Below are 20,164 nucleotides of genomic sequence, written 5' to 3'. Positions count from 1 at the left end.
TCAATAAAGAACAGTATCATTGGCTCTATGTGTATACAGTTTTTCTTTGCCACCAAATTTGCAGTTTGTGATATTAACAGGATCAAAATTTTCCTCCATGCAAGCTCTGCTCGGTTTTCTCCTGCCCTGAATGGATGATATAGGATTCAGACCAGCGGTAAAATCCATGGAAACTAGGTTTCGTCAATATTTTGCTGTGTCATCTCGCTAAGTGTATGAACTCCATAAAATTTATCACTAAAATGTGATTTGTGAGCATTTTTGGAATAATTCGTGACGTGGCCAGCATAACTGGTAAAAAAACGGGCAGAGCCCGGGCAAAACCCACGGTCATTTGCAGGATGCTGGCAGACCTTTGCTCACACGACCGGAGCAGGAGTTGGAATTGAACGCGCAGCGATCGTAATGCTGATAGGCTCCTGGGCCATTGTAGGTACGGCAGTGGGGAGGGGGAGTTACAACTAAAGCAAACTGTGAATCTATAATCCGTAGTTAGTCAGACAATGCTGATAATCTATCGATTGTCTCTTAGTTGTGTCGGTATAAAAAGATGGTGAGTACAATGTAACAAGCCCCAGTGCTCACTCTGTTGAATTTGTATATCATTTACAAACAACCGAAAACCAATTAAATATAAAGCTAATATAAATATCTGCAGCTCGTTGTTTTCTTTTATCGTACTCTTTTATTTATTTATTTGATCGGTGTTTTACGCCATACTCAAAGATATTTCACTCAGGCGGACATGCAGCATTATGGTGGGAGGAAACTAGGCACGGCTCAGGAGAAACCCACGACCATCCGCAGGTTACTGGAAACCCTTCCAGCAGCATGAGCTGGACTTGAACTCACAGCGGTCGCATTGATGAGCGGCTAGGCAAATTTCCACCAAACCATATACCAGTTGGTGACAGGTTGGTTATAAGTCAACTATGAACTGAGTGGTATAGCATAAGCTGTCATCAACTACAAAGTCCTATGAAGTAATCGAAAAAGTAACGTTAAACAAGAAGTAAACAAACATACAATGATTAACTGTGGATGTGTGTGAAACCATGGAATGGAACCTCACTTTAGTACAGCAAGGCAAAACTTTGTTTAGAACCCTGAATCATGAATATTCATTAGCATCTAATTAAATGCGTCAAAATTACAAGGCAGCTATATATGTATCTTATGTAAAACTTATTTATTTGGTTCTTTGATGTGTTTTGAATTTGTTATTGTTATAGCCTACGACATCACCGCATTTTGAGTAACTTCAGATCATTGACGTCAAGTACACTGTTATTAACACCAATGCGTATTTCTTACCAATTCCAGACGTCTGACTTCTTTGCTGAGGTATTTAAAGATTTACCAGTTAGAACCAGTTAGAAAAAAAGAAACCGAATCTTAAGTAAACTGACTATAGGTCGAATTTCACTGATTACATGTGACCGTGTGCCAATTATCACCTTGTTGTCTCTGTTTTACATGTAGTTATTACTCACTATGTTGTAGTCGTTCACATTTTACGCCATACTCAAGAATATTTTACTCACATCAAGTAGCTCACATTTACTTATGGGAAGACATACATGCTAGAAAACGGATGTCAGTGTATACGTATAGAGGGACGAGCACCAAATTTAGTATAGCCTCATAATGCGATGAACGAATGGTTTGAGTGTTCTTCTCATATAAGGGTTTTGAAGGTTCAACTCGGACTCTGCTAAACCGTAAGTTTTTTTCTAGTGCTCAGAATAATGGAATGAGTAAACTACCGGTCGGTCAACTCGGACTCTGCTAAACCGTAAGTTTTTTTCTAGTGCTCAGAATAATGGAATGAGTAAACTACCGGTCGGTCAACTCGGACTCTGCTAAACCGTAAGTTTTTTTCTAGTGCTCAGAATAATGGAATGAGTAAACTACCGGTCGGTCAACTCGGACTCTGCTAAACCGTAAGTTTTTTTCTAGTGCTCAGAATAATGGAATGAGTAAACTACCGGTCGGTCAACTCGGACTCTGCTAAACCGTAAGTTTTTTTCTAGTGCTCAGAATAATGGAATGAGTAAACTGCTGGTCACAGAGTGAGAATTCATATATGGCGTGTGGTGATCTAGTTAGGCAGCACTACAATGTTGTTGGCTTTGAAATTTCTTTATTTCAAACGTCTTCTGTGTCTACGCAGACACAGAGGGAAAATGATGAAAAGGATGCCTAAAGCAAACAAGATTTGAATAAAGCCATTTGTCATTTTGGCGTTGCCCGTCTTGACATCTGCACGCAATCCTCTGTACATTAAAGATTCTGGAACTTTAATGTCCATGCCCATTTACACGGCATCCTATTAGCTGGAATAGGCGGGATCTCAACAGTTATCCCCCCTGAAGTTCCTGGCTGCCAATCAAACTCTCCGTCATATCCCAGCAAGGTGACTCTGGTTTGAGTGTTTGGAGCGACATCTTGTAAGAAAAGAGAATCCTTCTCTGGCCAATCCAGGAAGATGGCGTAGACAAAGGTTTGTGTGACGTCATTCTTGGATGTGTACCTGTACAATACACACAGATTATAAAAGTCAGTGAGTAGGGGAACACTCCACAACTAAAACACCTTCAGGCAATACGTTCATACGACCATTTCCTCTGCTCTTTGAAACCAAAAGGACATTAGCTGGACCATGACTGGAAGTAACAAAAACTAAAATTGTTACCTAAAAGTGTTGTCTACGTTAATATATCATTAGAACTCAATTTATCTTGCGAACTTTTCATCTGAATGGATTTGCTCATTTTAGTATAGCCTTACCAGACTCCCGGAGTCACAGAGTCGTTCTGATGTCTCCAGGGTTTTGTGCCATAGATCGCCTCGCCGTTGACCTTTAACCAGGCTCCCATGTCCCGGAGTCGCTCCTCAAAGACGGGAACAATACGACCGTCATGCGTGGGGCCGACGTTCATCAGCAAGTTACCGCCACAACTAAAATAGAAAGTAAAAGTTACCAGTACAGCTGAAACAGAAAGCAAAAGTTACCAACACAGCTGAAACAGAAAGTTACCACCACAATCAAAATAGAAAAGTCGATTTGCAGTGATAAGAACTTCAGGAAGTACGTTTTCAGTCAAAGAACTCCTATCTCAGCCAGACGATTCACTATGAATCAGTTTTTCAGGAAGCGATTATAGCGAAGGTCAACATAAGCATTAATTTAAATTTAAGATAAATGTTTACATATATCATCCGGATACTGGTATTCTACTCTGTTCTATTAGTTCTCTATTGTCTTCCTCCTGTGTTGAACGTATACGACATAATTACATTCCCCATGACATCACGCCTATGCTGACTTACCTGACGGTCTCGGCCAAAAGCTGAGTTAAGTCGTCCATGCTGAAGTAGTCAGAGAGGAAATTGTCTCTCCTGAAACCCCACGACGTCTTGTCAATCGTCATTGCGTTTTCCCACTTATGGGACTGAAGCACACCTAAGAAAAATGGAATCATCAAACACGAAAACGATTATATTACTATGCGATAAAACACTTTCCAGGGTGAAAATAAACAAATGAATTGGTTATTGCTATGGAAGTGATTAGTTATTAAATACCTTTTATAAGTTAGTTCCATTAGTATAGTTAGAGAGAATGGCTCTTGGACTCGTATCGTAGTAAAATCATTATTCATTGCTGTAACGCTGCAGTACTGTATTGATACACATAAAAGAGTACCCTACAGTACTGGAAAGAGCAAAACACTGGATATCTTTGAACCGTTTCCTTAAAGGGGATAACGAGATATACGAGTATTTAAGTTCATCAGTTAATATGCATGTCACATGTCATGAAGAAAACTTTTTAATGCAACAGTAGGCAAAATGACGCAATGTGCAATTGCTTGGTTCTTTGGCTGAGATCGTTAAATTTATTTACTTATTTGTCTGGTGTTTTACATCGCATGTTAATGCATTATGAAGATCTTGCAGAAATTCATGGCCATCCTCAAGTTGCTGGAGGCCTTCCCATATACGATCCGTGACAAAGCCAGCATGAGCTAGACTAAGAACGATTTAGTTTGATGAAGTCGGCCCATGATAATTGTTCTGCGCTACCACGCTAAACACTCGGTCACAATTAATGCAGCGTTTATTTCATTAAATATCACACACATGCAACATTTATTGTACAGTTTACGAACAAAGTCCTAATATCCGGTATGTATAACTCATTACGTGTTCTCATTAATATTTTACCTACTTGGGGTCTAAAGCTATTCTGAAAAACATTTAAATTTAATTTTAAATTCTTTACAAAATATTCAAGATAGGGTTTTCTGATCTACCTGGAGAATATCTATCTGTACAGTCGAAGTAACCTCCATGACGACATGATGTGCCGTTCCCCCATCGGTCATTTACAACCACCGTGTCCTTTACTGGGCTGCAAGAAGACATAAACAGTTGCAACATCACGTTATGAACAAACATTAATTGTGTCACCTTACAACTATATATGGACAATCTAATTCTATCTATATACCACCTATATATTATGCTATTTATCTGATTGGTCCATTCCAGCACTCTGCATGAAGGAAACCAGTCAGGGCCACGGAAAAACACCGCCCTTCGACAGCTACCTGTCAAACCACAAGATTTAAAGCTGCTGCCAAACCGAAGGGTTAGATTCTAGGGGAGCCCAAGAGCAACGTCTTAGATGATTCAATAACTTATCCAAGTCAGAGGAAGCTTGGATTCGAGACCATGAGCTCACTGATCGGGACGGTGAAGAATTGTACGGGCGATGCTGTATATACGAACCTCCATGTATTCATATATATTACATATGAACGACATATAAGACTGTTTGAAAGATAAAGGATCTTCTACTAGGTGGTTATATTTGAATCATATACTGAGCATATATAAGTGCCAACACTTTGAATCTGTTTTGGTATTCCAGGCTGTATCGCGATGACATCACGATGAACCCGACGGAATAGTGTATGGAATGTTAGCGTAACCACACATTTGAATTCATTTGAATAAGCCACCTTCTCGATGCAGCCGAATGGCCATATCGAGCTGTTTGAATCCAGCTCAAGTCAGAAGGTTTGTTATACACTTAACAATGGTTTTCTCCGGGCTCTCCATAAACCTGAGCGTGGTCCTATAAATGGAATTTGTCCGTAAACATCAGTCAAATAAATAAATGAATAAGCTACAAGTTAGAGAGTACAAAACCACAGCTATATGTCCAAAGTCACCATACACACAGGAGGGACAACATCCTGTATGCGTGTCTATCGAACAAATCATTCCGTCATCCGAAAGCAAATCCAGCTCGCCGCCTAAATTCAATGCATCAGTCCTTGGCCAGCAAAATTTCATCTCAATGCGTCTATACCTTCCCGTAAAGTTGCTGACAGACACACAGTCGGATAGACAGAGTGTGTCTAAACGTTCGATCCAGTGGAACAAAGTAACCAAGTGTTTACCTATCGTTATAGAGCCAGGCTAAAAACCCGGTTGAGTTCCAATAAGTATCCGGTGCCTCCCAGTCGCCATCCGAATATATCACTTCTGGTTTGTATCTGTAGACGATATCGTATAGCTCCGGCATAGTCTTGGTCTAGAACACACAACAAAAACAGTTGAATAGTTTGTGATTAGCCAGCGACCATTATCACTTGAAGGCATATTAGTGTGGGTGTTGCTAGCATCGAGGTAGCTCCAATTTGCTAATGTGGCCCTATACGGCTTCCATGCTACATTCTTATTCCCACAGGTCTCAATGTTTCAAAAAAGAGTTTAATATATGTTTTTGTTCCACGATATTGCTAGCCTTGACGATTAACCAACAGTGAACAGGCTTTAAAAAACAAAAATGACATTTTTTAATTAAAGTAATACTATTACAAATATTAAATCTTTTCCCAAAATTTTATTATTTTCTAAGGCATATTTTCTGACACCTTGGCCGCATATTTACGTGCTAAACTTTCAGAGATGCCTGGAATTTATTGGGAAACTTTTATCGCATTGTAAAATAATGTTCGAAATGATCACAAAGTTTTGGTAAGAAAATTTACAGAACACAATTTAAAACTTGAAAAATTCTTGATTAATTAAATCATAAAGAATGATTGATAGGAAGCACAATGGTGTTTTAATGAAATTCTGTATACCGCGTGATATTGGCCTCCACTGATTGATCTAGTAACAGTGTTAGTCTAGCCACATTGAAGTAGAGCATTTTGTGATAGTATCTGAAATTGAACTTGATGTATTCAGATAATCTTTGATATGGTCAATTTCATTCAATTGGCATATATAAAACTGGAGCAACATTCGACGGGAACACTATTATCAAAGTATATAATTCAAATTGGTGATGAAAGATTTGTTTCTCGTGACTAGGGATAGAGCACTATATAGGTCCATTCACTGAGCCCCATCTTGATTCCCGGACTAAGTCTAATATCAGATTGGTGTGGTATAAAGGTTCCAATGACAGTTTTTGGGTTCATTGATTTGTCTTTCGAGCATCATAATAGAGGTGCCGTTTGGCGGAGACTTGACCAAAATTAGCTAAGTTGCTTTGTCATTAGCGTGTATAAATTTATCGACATTGTGTTCTTTGTTACAGTACTGAGAAGTGGAAAAGTGGGTAAAATTACTCATTTAAGCAATTTAAATGTGCAATTCAAATTAATCTAAGCAAATAATGGAATATTGTATCAAGGAGTCCAATGAGCTGAAAATGTGAGCCATGTGAAAACAAGCGGCTCATTTTTTGCGTCATTCTGAAAAGACTACCAATGAGTTGACATGGCTGACATGTGACTCGGATGTTTTCTCCTTTTCAAGTCTCTAGTTCAGGTAACCCTGAACTCACGGGGTGTTTAACGACTGCATATGATTAGTTCACACACACATTTATATAGCGATAACAGTATGACCTGCATTCAAAGCGGTTCAGACTTACCTCAACAAATTCATTAGTCTGGAAGTTGTTGGCTTTGTCTTGTAAGTACACAGGGTTGAACCATTCAAACATAGAGTGATACAGCCCAAAATGGATGTCTGGCTTCTTACGGATTGCGGCAGCGAGGTCAGCTGTGATAAATCAGCCGTATATATTAGCATTATTAATCCGTTTGGGTTGTAAAGGTAAACACTATCTAGGTTTCCCACATCAGCTATTACATGTTTCCACAAGCGACAACATTTGATTATCTGATTGACTGATTGATCATTTCCGCGGTTGTCATGGTTACCGGGTAGGTGTTTTCCTTATATATACTATATAAATAGAAATGATTTCGTGTTCGGGATACAACTCTTTTTGGTTTAAATACTGGTTTGAGGTTCACTTTCCTGGCTGATATCGTAGCCCATCAAATCAGTGTTTTATTTTTTTTTTAACCCATGAATATTTTTGGTAGATAATGGCAATGCGTTCGTATTGGATACAACTCCAACTGTGTTCCGTATAAAGTTTTCAACTGTGGTGGACACATTTGTCCACTTGCGTGGTTGTCAATGTAACGGCATACCCCAACACCCATGAAGATTCACCTCAGGGTTATCCTCACCACAGTGCTGGTGGTATTCTTTTATACATTTCAAGCAAACGCATTTGTTGGGGGGGAGGGGGGGGGGTATGTTGTGTTCAACTGATTTCTTGTTCACTTATGCGATGGAGATGGGGGTGAACGACCTGCGACGAACAGATATGCAGCATAACTTGCTGTACAATGACCCAGGAGCCTCTAACTAATGCGATCGCTGTGAATGAAGACTCCGCCTCAAGCTGACTTCCTCTCCGATCGTAGGTGAGAAGATTTGTCAGCAACCTGCGGATGGTCGTGGGCTTCCCTCGAGCTCTGCCTGTTTTCCTTCCACCATAATGCTGACCGAGCGAAATATCCTTTAGTACGGCGTAAAACTCCGATTAAAAGAATAAATAAAATAGCTTGGAGGAATAAAAGCGATCTTCAACGACAGTACGAGCGTGCTGGTCAATGAAAAACAATGAGGATTTTCTACATAACTAGGTAAACACAGAGTATACAAGTTTGTTGAAAAGTGCTTACAGAATTCAAGAGATTCTTAGTTTACAAGATTGTCGCAAAACAAAACATAAATGACTCCATCGACCTTGAAGAAAATTGACCACAGATCCTGATTGCGAGTCTTTCTAATGTCAGGCATATATGTACACATGGTATAAGTTCGGTAAATCTAAATACAAACGTTATAGAAAGGGAATGGACAGTGGGACTGAAAGACGGGCGGGTGCACGCCAACCCCTGGCGCAATATAGTCCTAGACCAATTTGGACAGAGGGTTAAAATGGAAACAGAGCTTTCTAGGATTTGGACAATGGTATTCCAGTTTCGTTTTGAAGGTCGTTGCCTTTCAAACGAATAGAAAGGCCGTTAGCTGGTTCAAGCCCTGTGGGTTTTTACCGACGAGATCTCGATGGGGTCCCGTGTCTCCAGAGTTCCAGTTCCACGAGTTCTTGGAAGGCCAATTAGTGAAGCCTTCGTGGTGCTTGGCGGTTAGCACAACGTACCTGTTATGAACAAATCAGGTAATTTAATACTATGTGTACATAAAACGCAACTGTATTACATCTGGTAGAGAGATTCTCCGCTGTTGCTAGATACAACAATGTAACAGATTGTATTTAGTGATTGGGCTTTTGCTTAACACAATAACAGATTGCTGATTGATAATGAAACAACGAGTTCACTGTCAAACAACACATTGTACATTGGAAATACAGCAGTTGTAGATTAGAAAGACAACACATTGTAGATTGGAAATACAACACATTGTAGCTAAGAAAGACAACATATTGTAGATTGGAAATACAGCACATTGTAGTTAAGAAAGACAACACATTGTAGATTGGAAATACAACACATTGTGCTTTAAAAATACAGCACGTTGTACTTTAAAAAAACAACAAATTATAGTTTGAAATTTTTTTGTAGATTGGAAAAATACAATAAAGAACATTTGTAGGCAGTATTTTTCTTTTGTGGTCGGTGCACCTCCAGTTCCCCTCAAAAGAGAGAAAAACGCCTAGAAAAAGATCTCGGGCCCCGAGATAACAAGCCAATCGGATTACGTTTTGCTTCGCGCTTTTGAGGTAACACTCATTATCAATGGATTATTAACTCTGGGTTCAAGATACTAAGCCGGGGGCCGAGATATTCATGACATATCTGTCACATTTCAAACACAACAACAACAGAAGTCAAACGACAAAGAAAACAGAGATCGAATCTCTTGTAAACTCACTTGGCCCCGGACGCCTCGAAGATGTCCGCCCACTGATCTGGATCGTAAAACTCTGCCTTGTACATAGGCGCAAAGTCGGCGTAAGTGAAACCAGGCGGAAAATTTTTTTCAACGAACTCTTGGTACGCCGAAGAGTTCGCGCCTTTCCAGGACCACCAGAACCATTCCGATCCTCTGCCGAAACTAGGCACCGAAAACACGCCCCAGTGGATGAAAATGCCGATTTTCACCTCATCGTACCAGCTGGGTAAGGGTCGGGAGTCTAGCGATGCCCAGTTTGCTTCATATTTAACAGCTGTTGTCCTTAATATACATAAGACATATAAAACAGACGATATGAAAAGAAACCGATTCATTATTTTAACCATACCTGACACTGTCTACAAGTCAAACGTTGCCGCTGTGCTATTGAGCTTATACAGCCTAAAATATGGAGTAGTTTTGTACATTGTTAGACTATCTGAAGGCTATGGAAGCCGATAGGGGCCTTCCGTGCTTTCGTACTTTCTACTGTTTATTTAGACAAAACAACTGCGAAAGGATGAAACAACGAAAGCTAAAACAGCAAAAGCTCGTTGATAGGTGCACCGTCTGCTTTTCATCCATTATTTCGTGAGATTTGTAATAAGCCAATAATGCACCTTAATGAAAGTGCGAGGCAAAACTACTAAAGGACGAAACAAAAGTACAAAAGTGCTAAACACCGAGGTTTTGCCACCTCGCACTTTTGTACCTTCGTCTCGCCCATTCGTTCTTCTCTTTCGTCATTTTGGTCTTTCCAGTTTTCATTCATATAAAACATATGAAACAACGAAAGATGAGGGTCCATCAAACCTCGCACTTTTCCTACTTTAGATCGCTGTGCGCATGACGACCTGGGAGGCAAAAGGTTGAAAGGACAAGATTCACACTGTTGTACTTTTACCTTTTTTTTTTGTCTGCGAGATTTAAAACCGGAAGGCAAAAGTACGAAAGTGCGAGTTTCGGTGGGACCTCGTCATTTCGTTGTTTTGCTCTTTCGTAATTTTGCTTTCCAGATATGAACCGCTGTGCGCATGACAAAAAGGGAAAATAAAAGTACAAAAGTACAAAAGTGCGAGATTTGAAAGAGTTTGGTGGAACCTCGTTCTTTCATTGTTTCACTGTTTCGTATGTTTTATATAAATGAAACCTCGAAAGAACTAAAGAAAAGAGAAGAAAATCACGAAAAGGCGAGGCGAGAGTACAAAAGGGCGAGGTGGCCAAACCTTGTTGTTTTGCTTTGCACTTTCGTACTTTTGCCTTGTCCTTTCTATATTTCCTACTTTCTCACGCGTGGCCCTTATCGGCTTCCGTAGAAGCCATAATCTCACACCGAAAAGATAGCACAAAAGATAGGCAGACGGAGGAGCAAAACGCTCCAGGGGCTAATTTATCAGTCCCAAGCCGAATACATGAGATAACGTCTGATGATACATCTGTGTGCTTGGCAGCTAAGAATTAAAGAATTAAAATCACCATGACTGAGGACTGCATTCAACCGCACGCTTAAACTGTTGTAATGATGTCCCACTCAATAAAAATCGGTTATAGGTTTAAAGCGAGACAAGACCCATTTGGAAAAAAAGTCAGCGCCAGGGGAAAGATAATTCAAAAATTGATCCAAAACTGGGTTTATTGATGTATATATTTATTTTGACTCGATAAAATGAAAAGTTATAAAAAGGTCAGGAGCATACATATGGTGGGGTTTATAGATCATATCGATGGTTAGAGACGAGAAACTCAATTCTACGTCTGAATGAACCAATGTACCAGTGTAATTGAGTTTCTCATGCTTCTGAACTTTTCGTTTTTACAAACAAGAACTAGTATATCATTAAATAGGTTATATTTTGGGAGACACGGTTATTAGGTTACTGTCTCTAAAAATGTCTAAATAGCCCACCACTATGGAAGCACGATAAGACCATTTTCGTACCATCAAACCATCGTTCCATCGATCGGCACAATGACACGAGGCGATGACACGATGACACAAACAGATGGTACCATTTTCACCTCATGTCATCGCTTCGTGCCATCGTATGATGACCTTATCCGACTTCCATACACAACATAATTCAAACATTAAACGTTTTTGTATTCAGTTAAAAAAGGAAAATAAATAAAAGGATAAGATTTGTTGTAAATTTCAATGCTTTCCACTGATACTAACCTAATTTGGGGTTATCGTAAGAGCTGCAGTATATCAAGAAGTTTTTAAGGAAAGGTGAGGAACTAGCCTTTCGATTAGGTTTTCTTTATACAAAACACTGTCGACATTATTAGGAAAATTATAAACTATAGATGAGTATAGACCGGGGCTAAACAGTATAAGCCGCGGTAACATTAGGAAAATTATAAACTATAGATGAGTATAGACCGGGGCTAAACAGTATAAGCCGCGGTAACATTAGGAAAATTATAAACTATAGATGAGTATAGACCGGGGCTAAACAGTACAAGCCGCGGTAACATTAGGAAAATTATAAACTATAGATGAGTATAGACCGGGACTAAACAGTACAAGCCGCGGTAACATTAGGAAAATTATAAACTATAGATGAGTATAGACCGGGGCTAAACAGTATAAGCCGCGGTAACATTAGGAAAATTATAAACTATAGATGAGTATAGACCGGGGCTAAACAGTACAAGCCGCGGTAACATTAGGAAAATTATAAACTATAGATGAGTATAGACCGGGACTAAACAGTACAAGCCGCGGTAACATTAGGAAAATTGTAAACTATAGATGAGTATAGACCGGGACTAAACAGTACAAGCCGCGGTAACAGTAGGAAAATTTGGTGGATCAAGGCGAGCTCAGACGTTTATGTCTACACTAAGGAAAGTAGGTAACCTAAACTTAGACGGCTCCATTTAAAGTGCGGCTTTTTCTGACCTAAGAATGCAAGTGTTCGCAAAATGCACACATTTATCAGGCATTCACCGTGAACTTTTCTCACATTTCCGTGTAATGGACTTACACGTAATGGGGCTTTCCTTAAACTATCCCTATATCCATTTGTCTACCTCATCGTTCTATTCCATACGTTTAAGCACCCACTAACCCAAAATTCTCCTAATTTAGTATTTATGTCAGACTTTCCAGGCAATGATCCTTTTGTTCGTCTTCACTTCGTTACTCTTCACCGTTCGTATTCTCTCGTACATCTCCGTAAACCCAACGTCACACGGGTATCCCTGTGTGACGTCACATTATTAGTTTGTTCATGACAACGTCGTCTCGAGTATTGACGTCTATCAAGTGACAAACTCGCTGTGTGCTGAAAACAAACTGTATTGGTGAGTCCATAGGCTGTGATGTTCTAAGCAAGTTGCATTTTACCCTTAATATAAACTGTATAGGCCTAGCTTACTGCTCTGTAACTTATTTATGAGTTAAAGTACGGATGATAGAAGATAGTAACTACTGAATCACATTTCGCGGTTTTCAAGTGAACATGTCTTCATACATGTCTATATCCACACCACACTCTCAGCTGCATACTTTCACACTTGGGCATACATATAGTACATGTTCCCTCATTACATAAAATTATAGTAAGCACACATTTACTCAAAATTCTCCTAATTTAGTATTTATGTCAGACTTTCCAGGCAATGATCCTTTTGTTCATCTTCGCTTCGTTAAGCTTCACCATTCGTATTCTCTCGTACATCTCCGTAAACCCAACGTCACACGGGTATCCCTGTGTGACGTCACATCATTGTAGTTTGTTCATAACAACGTCGTCTCGAGTATTGACGTCTATCAAGTGACGAACTCGCTGAGTGCTGAAAACAAGCTGTATTGGTAAGTCCATCGGCATTGCAAGTTACTTTTTACCCTTAACATATATACCCTTAACAGTATAGGCCTAGCTTACTGCTGTATGTCTTATTTATGTGTTAAAGTACGGATGATAGATAATAGTAACTACTGAAACACATTTCGCGGTTTTCAAGTGAACATGTCTTCGTACATCTCCATATCCATACCACACTCTCAGTTGCATACTTTCACACTTGGGCATACATATAGTACATGTTCCCTCATTACATAAAATTATAGTAAGTACCCATTTACCCATTTTTTAAAAGAAAATTCCCCTAGTTTAGTATTTATGTCAGACTTTCCAGACATTGAACCTCTTGTCCATCATCGGTCTGTTACGTTTCACCATTCGTATTCTCTCGTACATCTCCGTAAACCCAACGTCACACGGGTATCCCTGTGTGACGTCACATTATTGTAGTTTGTTCATAACAACGTCGTCTCGAGTATTGACGTCTATCAAGTGACAAACTCGCTGTGTGCTTAAAACAAGCTGTATTGGTGAGTCCATAGGCTGTGATGTTCTAAACAAGTTACATTTTACCCTTAATATAAACTGTATAGGCCTAGCTTACTGCTCTGTAACTTATTTATGAGTTAAAGTACGGATGATAGAAGATAGTAACTACTGAATCACATTTCGCGGTTTTCAAGTGAACATGTCTTCGTACATCTCTATATCCACACCACACTCTCAGCTGCATACTTTCACACTTGGCCATACATATAGTACATGTTCCCTCATTACATAAAATTATAGTAAGCACCCACTAACCCAAAATTATCCTAATTTAGTATTTATGTCAGGCTTTCCAGGCAATGATCCTCTTGTTCATCTTCGCTTCGTTAAGCTTCACCATTCGTATTCTCTCGTACATCTCCGTAAACCCAACGTCACACGGGTATCCCTGTGTGACGTCACATCATTGTAGTTTGTTCATAACAACGTCGTCTCGAGTATTGACGTCTATCAAGTGACGAACTCGCTGAGTGCTGAAAACAAACTGTATTGGTAAGTCCATCAGCATTGCAAGTTACTTTTTACCCTTAATATATATACCCTTAACTGTGTAGGTCTAGCTTACTGCTGTATGTCTTATTTATGTGTTAAAGTACGGATGATAGATGATAGTAACTACTGAAACACATTTCGCGGTTTTCAAGTGAACATGTCTTCGTACATCTCTATATCCATACCACACTCTCAGTTGCATACTTTCACACTTGGGCATACATATAGTATATGTTCCCTCATTACATAAAATTATAGTAAGTACCCATTTATCCATTTTTAACAGAAAATTCCCCTAGTTTAGTATTTATGTCAGACTTTCCAGACATTGATCCTCTTGTCCATCATCGCTTTGTTACGTTTCACCATTCGTATTCTCTCGTACATCTCCGTAAACCTAACGTCCCACGGGTATCCCTGTGTGACGTCACATTATTGTAGTTTGTTCATAGTAGCGTCATCTCCAGTAATGACGTCCATCAAGTGATGAACTCATTGTGACTAGAGAGGTAAGATCCACACATGTTTGTACGCCACAAGCGTTAGTGTTTCATCTTTTGCATCTATCCCTCTCACAGTTAAGCCATCTTAGGCTTTACCATTCCATAGTTACAGAGTGGTCTTACATAGCTAAGGTTACTTCTGCTTCTGATCAGTGCTGACCTACTCTATCATATAGGGATAACATACCACAAATACGATATCCGATATACGTCTTAATTCATCCGTTTATATTTTTTGATTACGGATGTACACAACCAAGTATCTGAAGATTTGTCGCTTTCGTCAGTTTTTGAAGCAAATGATAGCGAATCATACATCAACTTTTCCAAAGTTCATTGTTAAATAAAGACTTTAACCATCCATCCACAGTTCTTTTATAGCAAACACTGGTTCTTTTGTGTGTGTCACGGTACACTCATACAAATAATCCTTTAATTTTAACAGAAAGTCTGTTTTCTGAGTGACGCTTGAATGTATTCTGTTGTATATTGTAACATAATAATGTGTTATATTCAGTATAATATCATGTTAGTTTAATACAATTTGTCTGTTGAATTTAATAGAATATGTGTGCTATATTCAATAGAATACATCTGTATCAGTCACAGAACAGAATTCTTGTTATGCGAACATTTCTTATTTGTTTGGATAGTCAGAGTAATATATTTATAATGACAATTTTAAAGCTACCTTTTTTAATTTCCGTGAGATGATATTACTCTGTATTGTTTGGGCATGTAGCCTTAATATCAATCAGCATCATATTTATGAAATAATGTGAACAGTTTATAGGTGTATATTTTTCTTGACAGTTTGTGAGCTACATAATGACGAGCGTTAGCGAGGGCACAGAGCCCGAAGATATAGGCGATCACGCCTCATATAGCAAGTCAGAGGGTAGGTGAAGTCTATAGAAAGTATTTTCATATATTGATGGGTCGTGTAAGTGAAATATTCTTGAGTACAGCGTAAAAACACCAATCAAATAAATCAAATAAATAAATACATATTGATGGTGTAATTTTACCAACATGCCTGTGACCCATGTTATCATTATCTTTAGCCCGGTATGTCTTTTAACTTGCAACGTCTTTATCCCGAAATTTATCGATGTATTTGTTTATCCCGTCGTCTCATGCAAGTGGACGTATCCATTTATTCACCACATTTTCGATCAGAAATATTTATACTCCCCACTCGTTACCCTCCTACATCTCAATATCCATCATTTAACAGTTTTTTAATCCTCCCATTTCTTTAACTGTAGAAACACGTTTGTCCTGACGATTGTGAACGTATTTATCGTGTCTCCATCGTGTCTATCATACGTATACATTTACGGTATGTCTCACCCATGAATGCGTACAGTTACAGTATCCTCAGCAATGCAGATGTGCCCGATAATTTGCCCTGCCTTCACTCTGGTATATGTATATATATATTCCAGACCTGCTGATTGAAGATGAAGGTGATACTAAAGGACTTCTCCCGATCTTCTCGACCACCTGGTCTGGCCCGTACCTGGGCGCCCTTGGGGCATTCCCCGATATTTCAGACCGCTGCCTGGAGGCCAAGGTCTGGCACTCCAAAGGACTCCTGCCCACTGCCATCCTAACACCGGAGGAGTCCAGAATGATGGAGGTAATTTATACTTTTTTCTTTATAATCTCCCAATTTGTGTAATAGAAAAGCAAACTAATGATAGAACTATTATTCCATCCACTATATGTACGGTATATATACGACTGCACACAAACGGATTATTTCTTTATAGAGACTGGGAGTTCGATTCTCGCTTTAGTGGAATTTGCTTTAGTCGTTAAAAAAATCTTGCCATGAGCACCCAATCCCTTTAGACAACAGCTGCTATATATATTACATGATTTAAATGCCACCTGATATGACTGCGAAAATGAAATGTGACACATACAAGCTATTCTTCTGAATAGCTATAGCAAATGTTTTTTATGTAAACTTCAGAATTAGATATTTTTCTTTTCCATAGCCCGATTTTTGGTTGAGGGAGCTTGTGTGTAGAATATACTTGACCGACTACAATCGGGAAAATGGAAGATACAGTGAGTTTTTATTATCATTTGATTAACAACATTTTAGAGTATTTACTGATTTACCTTATTATTTATTTATTTATATTATTTTTTAACATAGTCAAAAGTCCGCCTAAACCCGCTTACGTAAGCAGTTAAAATGTCTATTGCATAACTTTCAATATACACTCTCACGATGCATGTGACAGTCATAAACGGACACAAGCAAACAGTTAACTAATATAGGACTAGCGCGTAATGAGAAATGGTTGAGCAACAAGGAAGTCGATATATCCTCTTAATCCATGATGTTTTTGTATTAAAACGAGAAAGGACGTTCATGTATAAGTGTTTTGTGTTCTTTACTACAGTCTACTTCAGCAAGATATTCGTAAAGAGGACACCTTACCCTGAAATCCCTGAATCCTGCGATAGCAGCCTGGAAAATGATAGTGTCCCACCAAGGGTAAGTGACTGTAAATGTCTTCACACTGTTGCTCCGGCTGTGGCTTTGCTATCTGTGTTGTAGGTGTTTTTATTCTCATTGCAGCATACGTCGTTATGTGCCCATCCCTGAGAAATGCACTGTCAAAGATTTTACAGGGCAGTTTGCTCATTCTCTAAAGTAGAGAGTTCGCCTAAATACGTTGAGTATTAATTCATCCCATAAAACCCGTGCCTTTCCAATATGTTTGTATATCCGTAGTATATTACAGCCAAATACAAACCCATTTCACACAGCGGATTTTATTTTATTATTTACAGCCGCAGATAGAAGCCAACAACATCCGGCCAGACTTCGAGGAAGGCCCTGATCATGTCCGTAAGTGTTTGTAAACAAACTTTAAGACTTAATCAGTCGATCTTGTTTTTATAATAGTTTTCGTCATGAGAATATTCAATAGAATTTCTATAACGATAGATTTTTTTAGAAGGTTTACCCTCATAATTGTCGTGATTAATAGGTTTTAACGTTTTTAAATTCTGCAATAATTCCTTTGATATTGCACATAATTTACAGTTAACCAGAGTACAAATCATTATGATGTAGAGCATCATCATAACCTGTTATTTTACTATAAAAAAAAACAAATATGTAAGATTTATAAATAATCAGTGCCAATGACATCGTCCTGAGAATTCCAAACTGTTCTGATCTATTGTAGGTAATGGGGTCAGGGGTCATGCCAGAGGACTCGTGTCAAAGGCTCTTCTGGAACGATTGGATGGGACCGCGCGGTTCGCGGCACACCAAGAGGTAAATTTTGTCTATATGCGATTTGAAATTCCCTAAACTTTATCCCTTTATCCTATACCTACATCACTACATCATCCCATAAGGGTTATAGTCCCGTTCACTGTTTGCATAATGGAAGATTTCATTGGTGAGAAGTGTAATTTGGCATGTACTGTACTAGGCTGTTTATTTAACGTAAGAATTTCCTAGAAAATAACACAGGCATTAGCTCCAACAAAGAATAAAATAAATGTTATTGCATGCAAAATGTGAATGAACTTTTATCCATTCAAAAAAAAAAAAAAAACATATAATGAAATGATTCGTAAATCGTGACTATTTCGTGGACAGTAGTTAACAGCGTGTTTGTAGTTTAAGCTCTTCCACAATAATGTCACACCGACCTATACATCCACCATAACTTTGACACGTGGGCTTATTATATATACCTTCATTTGCTATTAAAGGTGAACATTATCAAAGGACCTCAGGTAGAGTTTCAGATCTACCCGTGTACCCCAGGGTTCCAAATTCCTGCTGACTTTGTCCAACCTGAACTAGACGGCATTAATGGTAAATATTCATTCATTTACTTTTTCATAGTTTTAATTTTTTCGAAGGAACACTTCACACCTCTAAATCACTGATGACGACTTCTAGAAAGTCCTCTAAGCCCAGTTGTTCAAAAGTGTATTGGCACTTAAGCCCGGTATTAACATAAATCTGGACTAAAGTGTCATTAGTTTTACTTTAGACCGAGATCGGTATTAAGATTTAAGCATGGCTAAACTTTCAACTTTTGAACAACCGGCCGAATTGGCAAACGGAAGAACGAAGCCTTAAACACTCTTTATGTAAATGATATGGTATGTAAACATTTTCTAAAGGTGATGCTTGATTTACGCTAGTCTAGACATGAATAATAGCCTTTAATTGATGATGTTGACTACAAGATATATATTCCGATCTTAGGGAAACCATAGCGAGAAGATGGAATGAGTATAGAAATATGAAAAAGTCGTTTGTAAAAAATATATCATCATCATTCCAGCAGCCATTTCGTGTTGTTAAAAAGTCTATATATTTGTCTTTGACAGCTGCCTGTATGGAAGCCTTGAGAAACACCGTGTTCCTGAACGCAAAGTGGGTGGAGCGGAAGCTGTACGCTCTGTACCTTCCCATTCGGTCATGCGCACCGCCTTACGACCCGGACAATGCCGGGAGATTTATCGACAATAGGTACAGGCGTCCGGACAAACTGTCATTCTGTAACGAGGTTAAACTAATAGCTAGCGACGACGATGCCGTGCAGTCTAACCCTGACGGAGATTTATTTGCCAAGGTGAGTTTCACAGAAGATAAAAAAGATGCCGATTTATACATTACAAATGAAACAGTCAGTTCAAATAAGAAAAAGGCCTCCTATGTAAGAATAGCGAGAGTGTCTCATTTAAGGCGATACAGGAATGTACGTCACATGATTTTCAAGTTCCAAGAGCTATGAAGAATGGTATTATTGTAAGAAGGTAAAAAATATGGATGGCGCACACGAAGACAAACGTGATAACTAGGATCTATTATCGGATGAAAGAAGCTACAAATGTGGCCATTCTTGTTATTGTCTATTATTATGTATTATTATTGTATATGTATTATTTTTAAGGTGGCTCCAGTATATGACGAGGAGCTGGCCATCACTATTGTCGAACTGAAGGACATCAAATATGTCAACGATACTGCAGGCCTGACTGACAGCGAATCTGCCACCGATACTGCAACCGATACTGCAGCTGATATTGCCGCCGTGGATGACACCATCTCCGATACTGCAAAACTTCACGACGCCGATCCTATTGCAGCACAGGGCTGTGAATCCGTTACACTGGACTTCTCCGACACCGAATCTGACACCACCAGTAAGTACAAATCTATGATGCTATATCATCCGACTATAAAGCCCTTGGATAGAGTGCACATCAAGTGTGCTGAATTTGTTTATTTTACTGCCTTTGTGTTTTCTCCATAACAAATGGGACTGCATATATAAATGCCTTTTGACTGACTCCAGTGTGTCTGCCCATGTATTAAGTATTTTTGACAATCAGTATTTTGGCAACGATGTTACTGCAATATTGGCGAAGACGCGTTAAACCATAATCAATCATTTAATGAAAGATTATTTTATCAGTCACTTAGTTATTCAACGATCA

The 20,164-nt window shown here is 38.9% G+C and overlaps 1 protein-coding gene across 1 annotated transcript; it reads right to left on the bottom strand.

Moving 5' to 3' along the window:
* Nucleotides 1-2,283: 2,283 nt before the first annotated feature.
* LOC135472224 (alpha-L-fucosidase-like) lies at nt 2,284-9,647 on the bottom strand. Its single transcript, XM_064751619.1, has 8 exons — nt 9,292-9,647; nt 8,451-8,557; nt 6,965-7,095; nt 5,475-5,608; nt 4,320-4,417; nt 3,334-3,466; nt 2,791-2,961; nt 2,284-2,533 (listed from the first exon to the last, which is right to left on the bottom strand). Exons 1-8 carry the CDS (start codon nt 9,645-9,647, stop codon nt 2,284-2,286), a joined length of 1,380 nt encoding a protein of 459 aa, XP_064607689.1.
* Nucleotides 9,648-20,164: the final 10,517 nt, after the last annotated feature.

The sequence above is a fragment of the Liolophura sinensis genome, chromosome 8 (assembly GCF_032854445.1).
Source record: "Liolophura sinensis isolate JHLJ2023 chromosome 8, CUHK_Ljap_v2, whole genome shotgun sequence".
NCBI classification, from domain to species: Eukaryota; Metazoa; Mollusca; class Polyplacophora; order Chitonida; family Chitonidae; genus Liolophura; species Liolophura sinensis.
This window is presented reverse-complemented; position numbering and strand designations above follow the sequence as displayed.

What these genes read in the sequence shown, in the direction of transcription:
- LOC135472224 (XM_064751619.1), bottom strand. Translation starts at nt 9,647, where the DNA reads ATGAATCGGTTTCTTTTCATATCGTCTGTTTTATATGTCTTATGTATA. An exon ending in ACCCCATCGAGATCTCGTCG is followed by an intron (nt 7,096 to 8,450) that starts GTAAAAACCCAC and finishes GATTTATCACAG; the next exon opens with CTGACCTCGCTGCCGCAATC. An exon ending in TACAGATAGATATTCTCCAG is followed by an intron (nt 3,467 to 4,319) that starts GTAGATCAGAAA and finishes CATTTTTCTTAG; the next exon opens with GTGTGCTTCAGTCCCATAAG.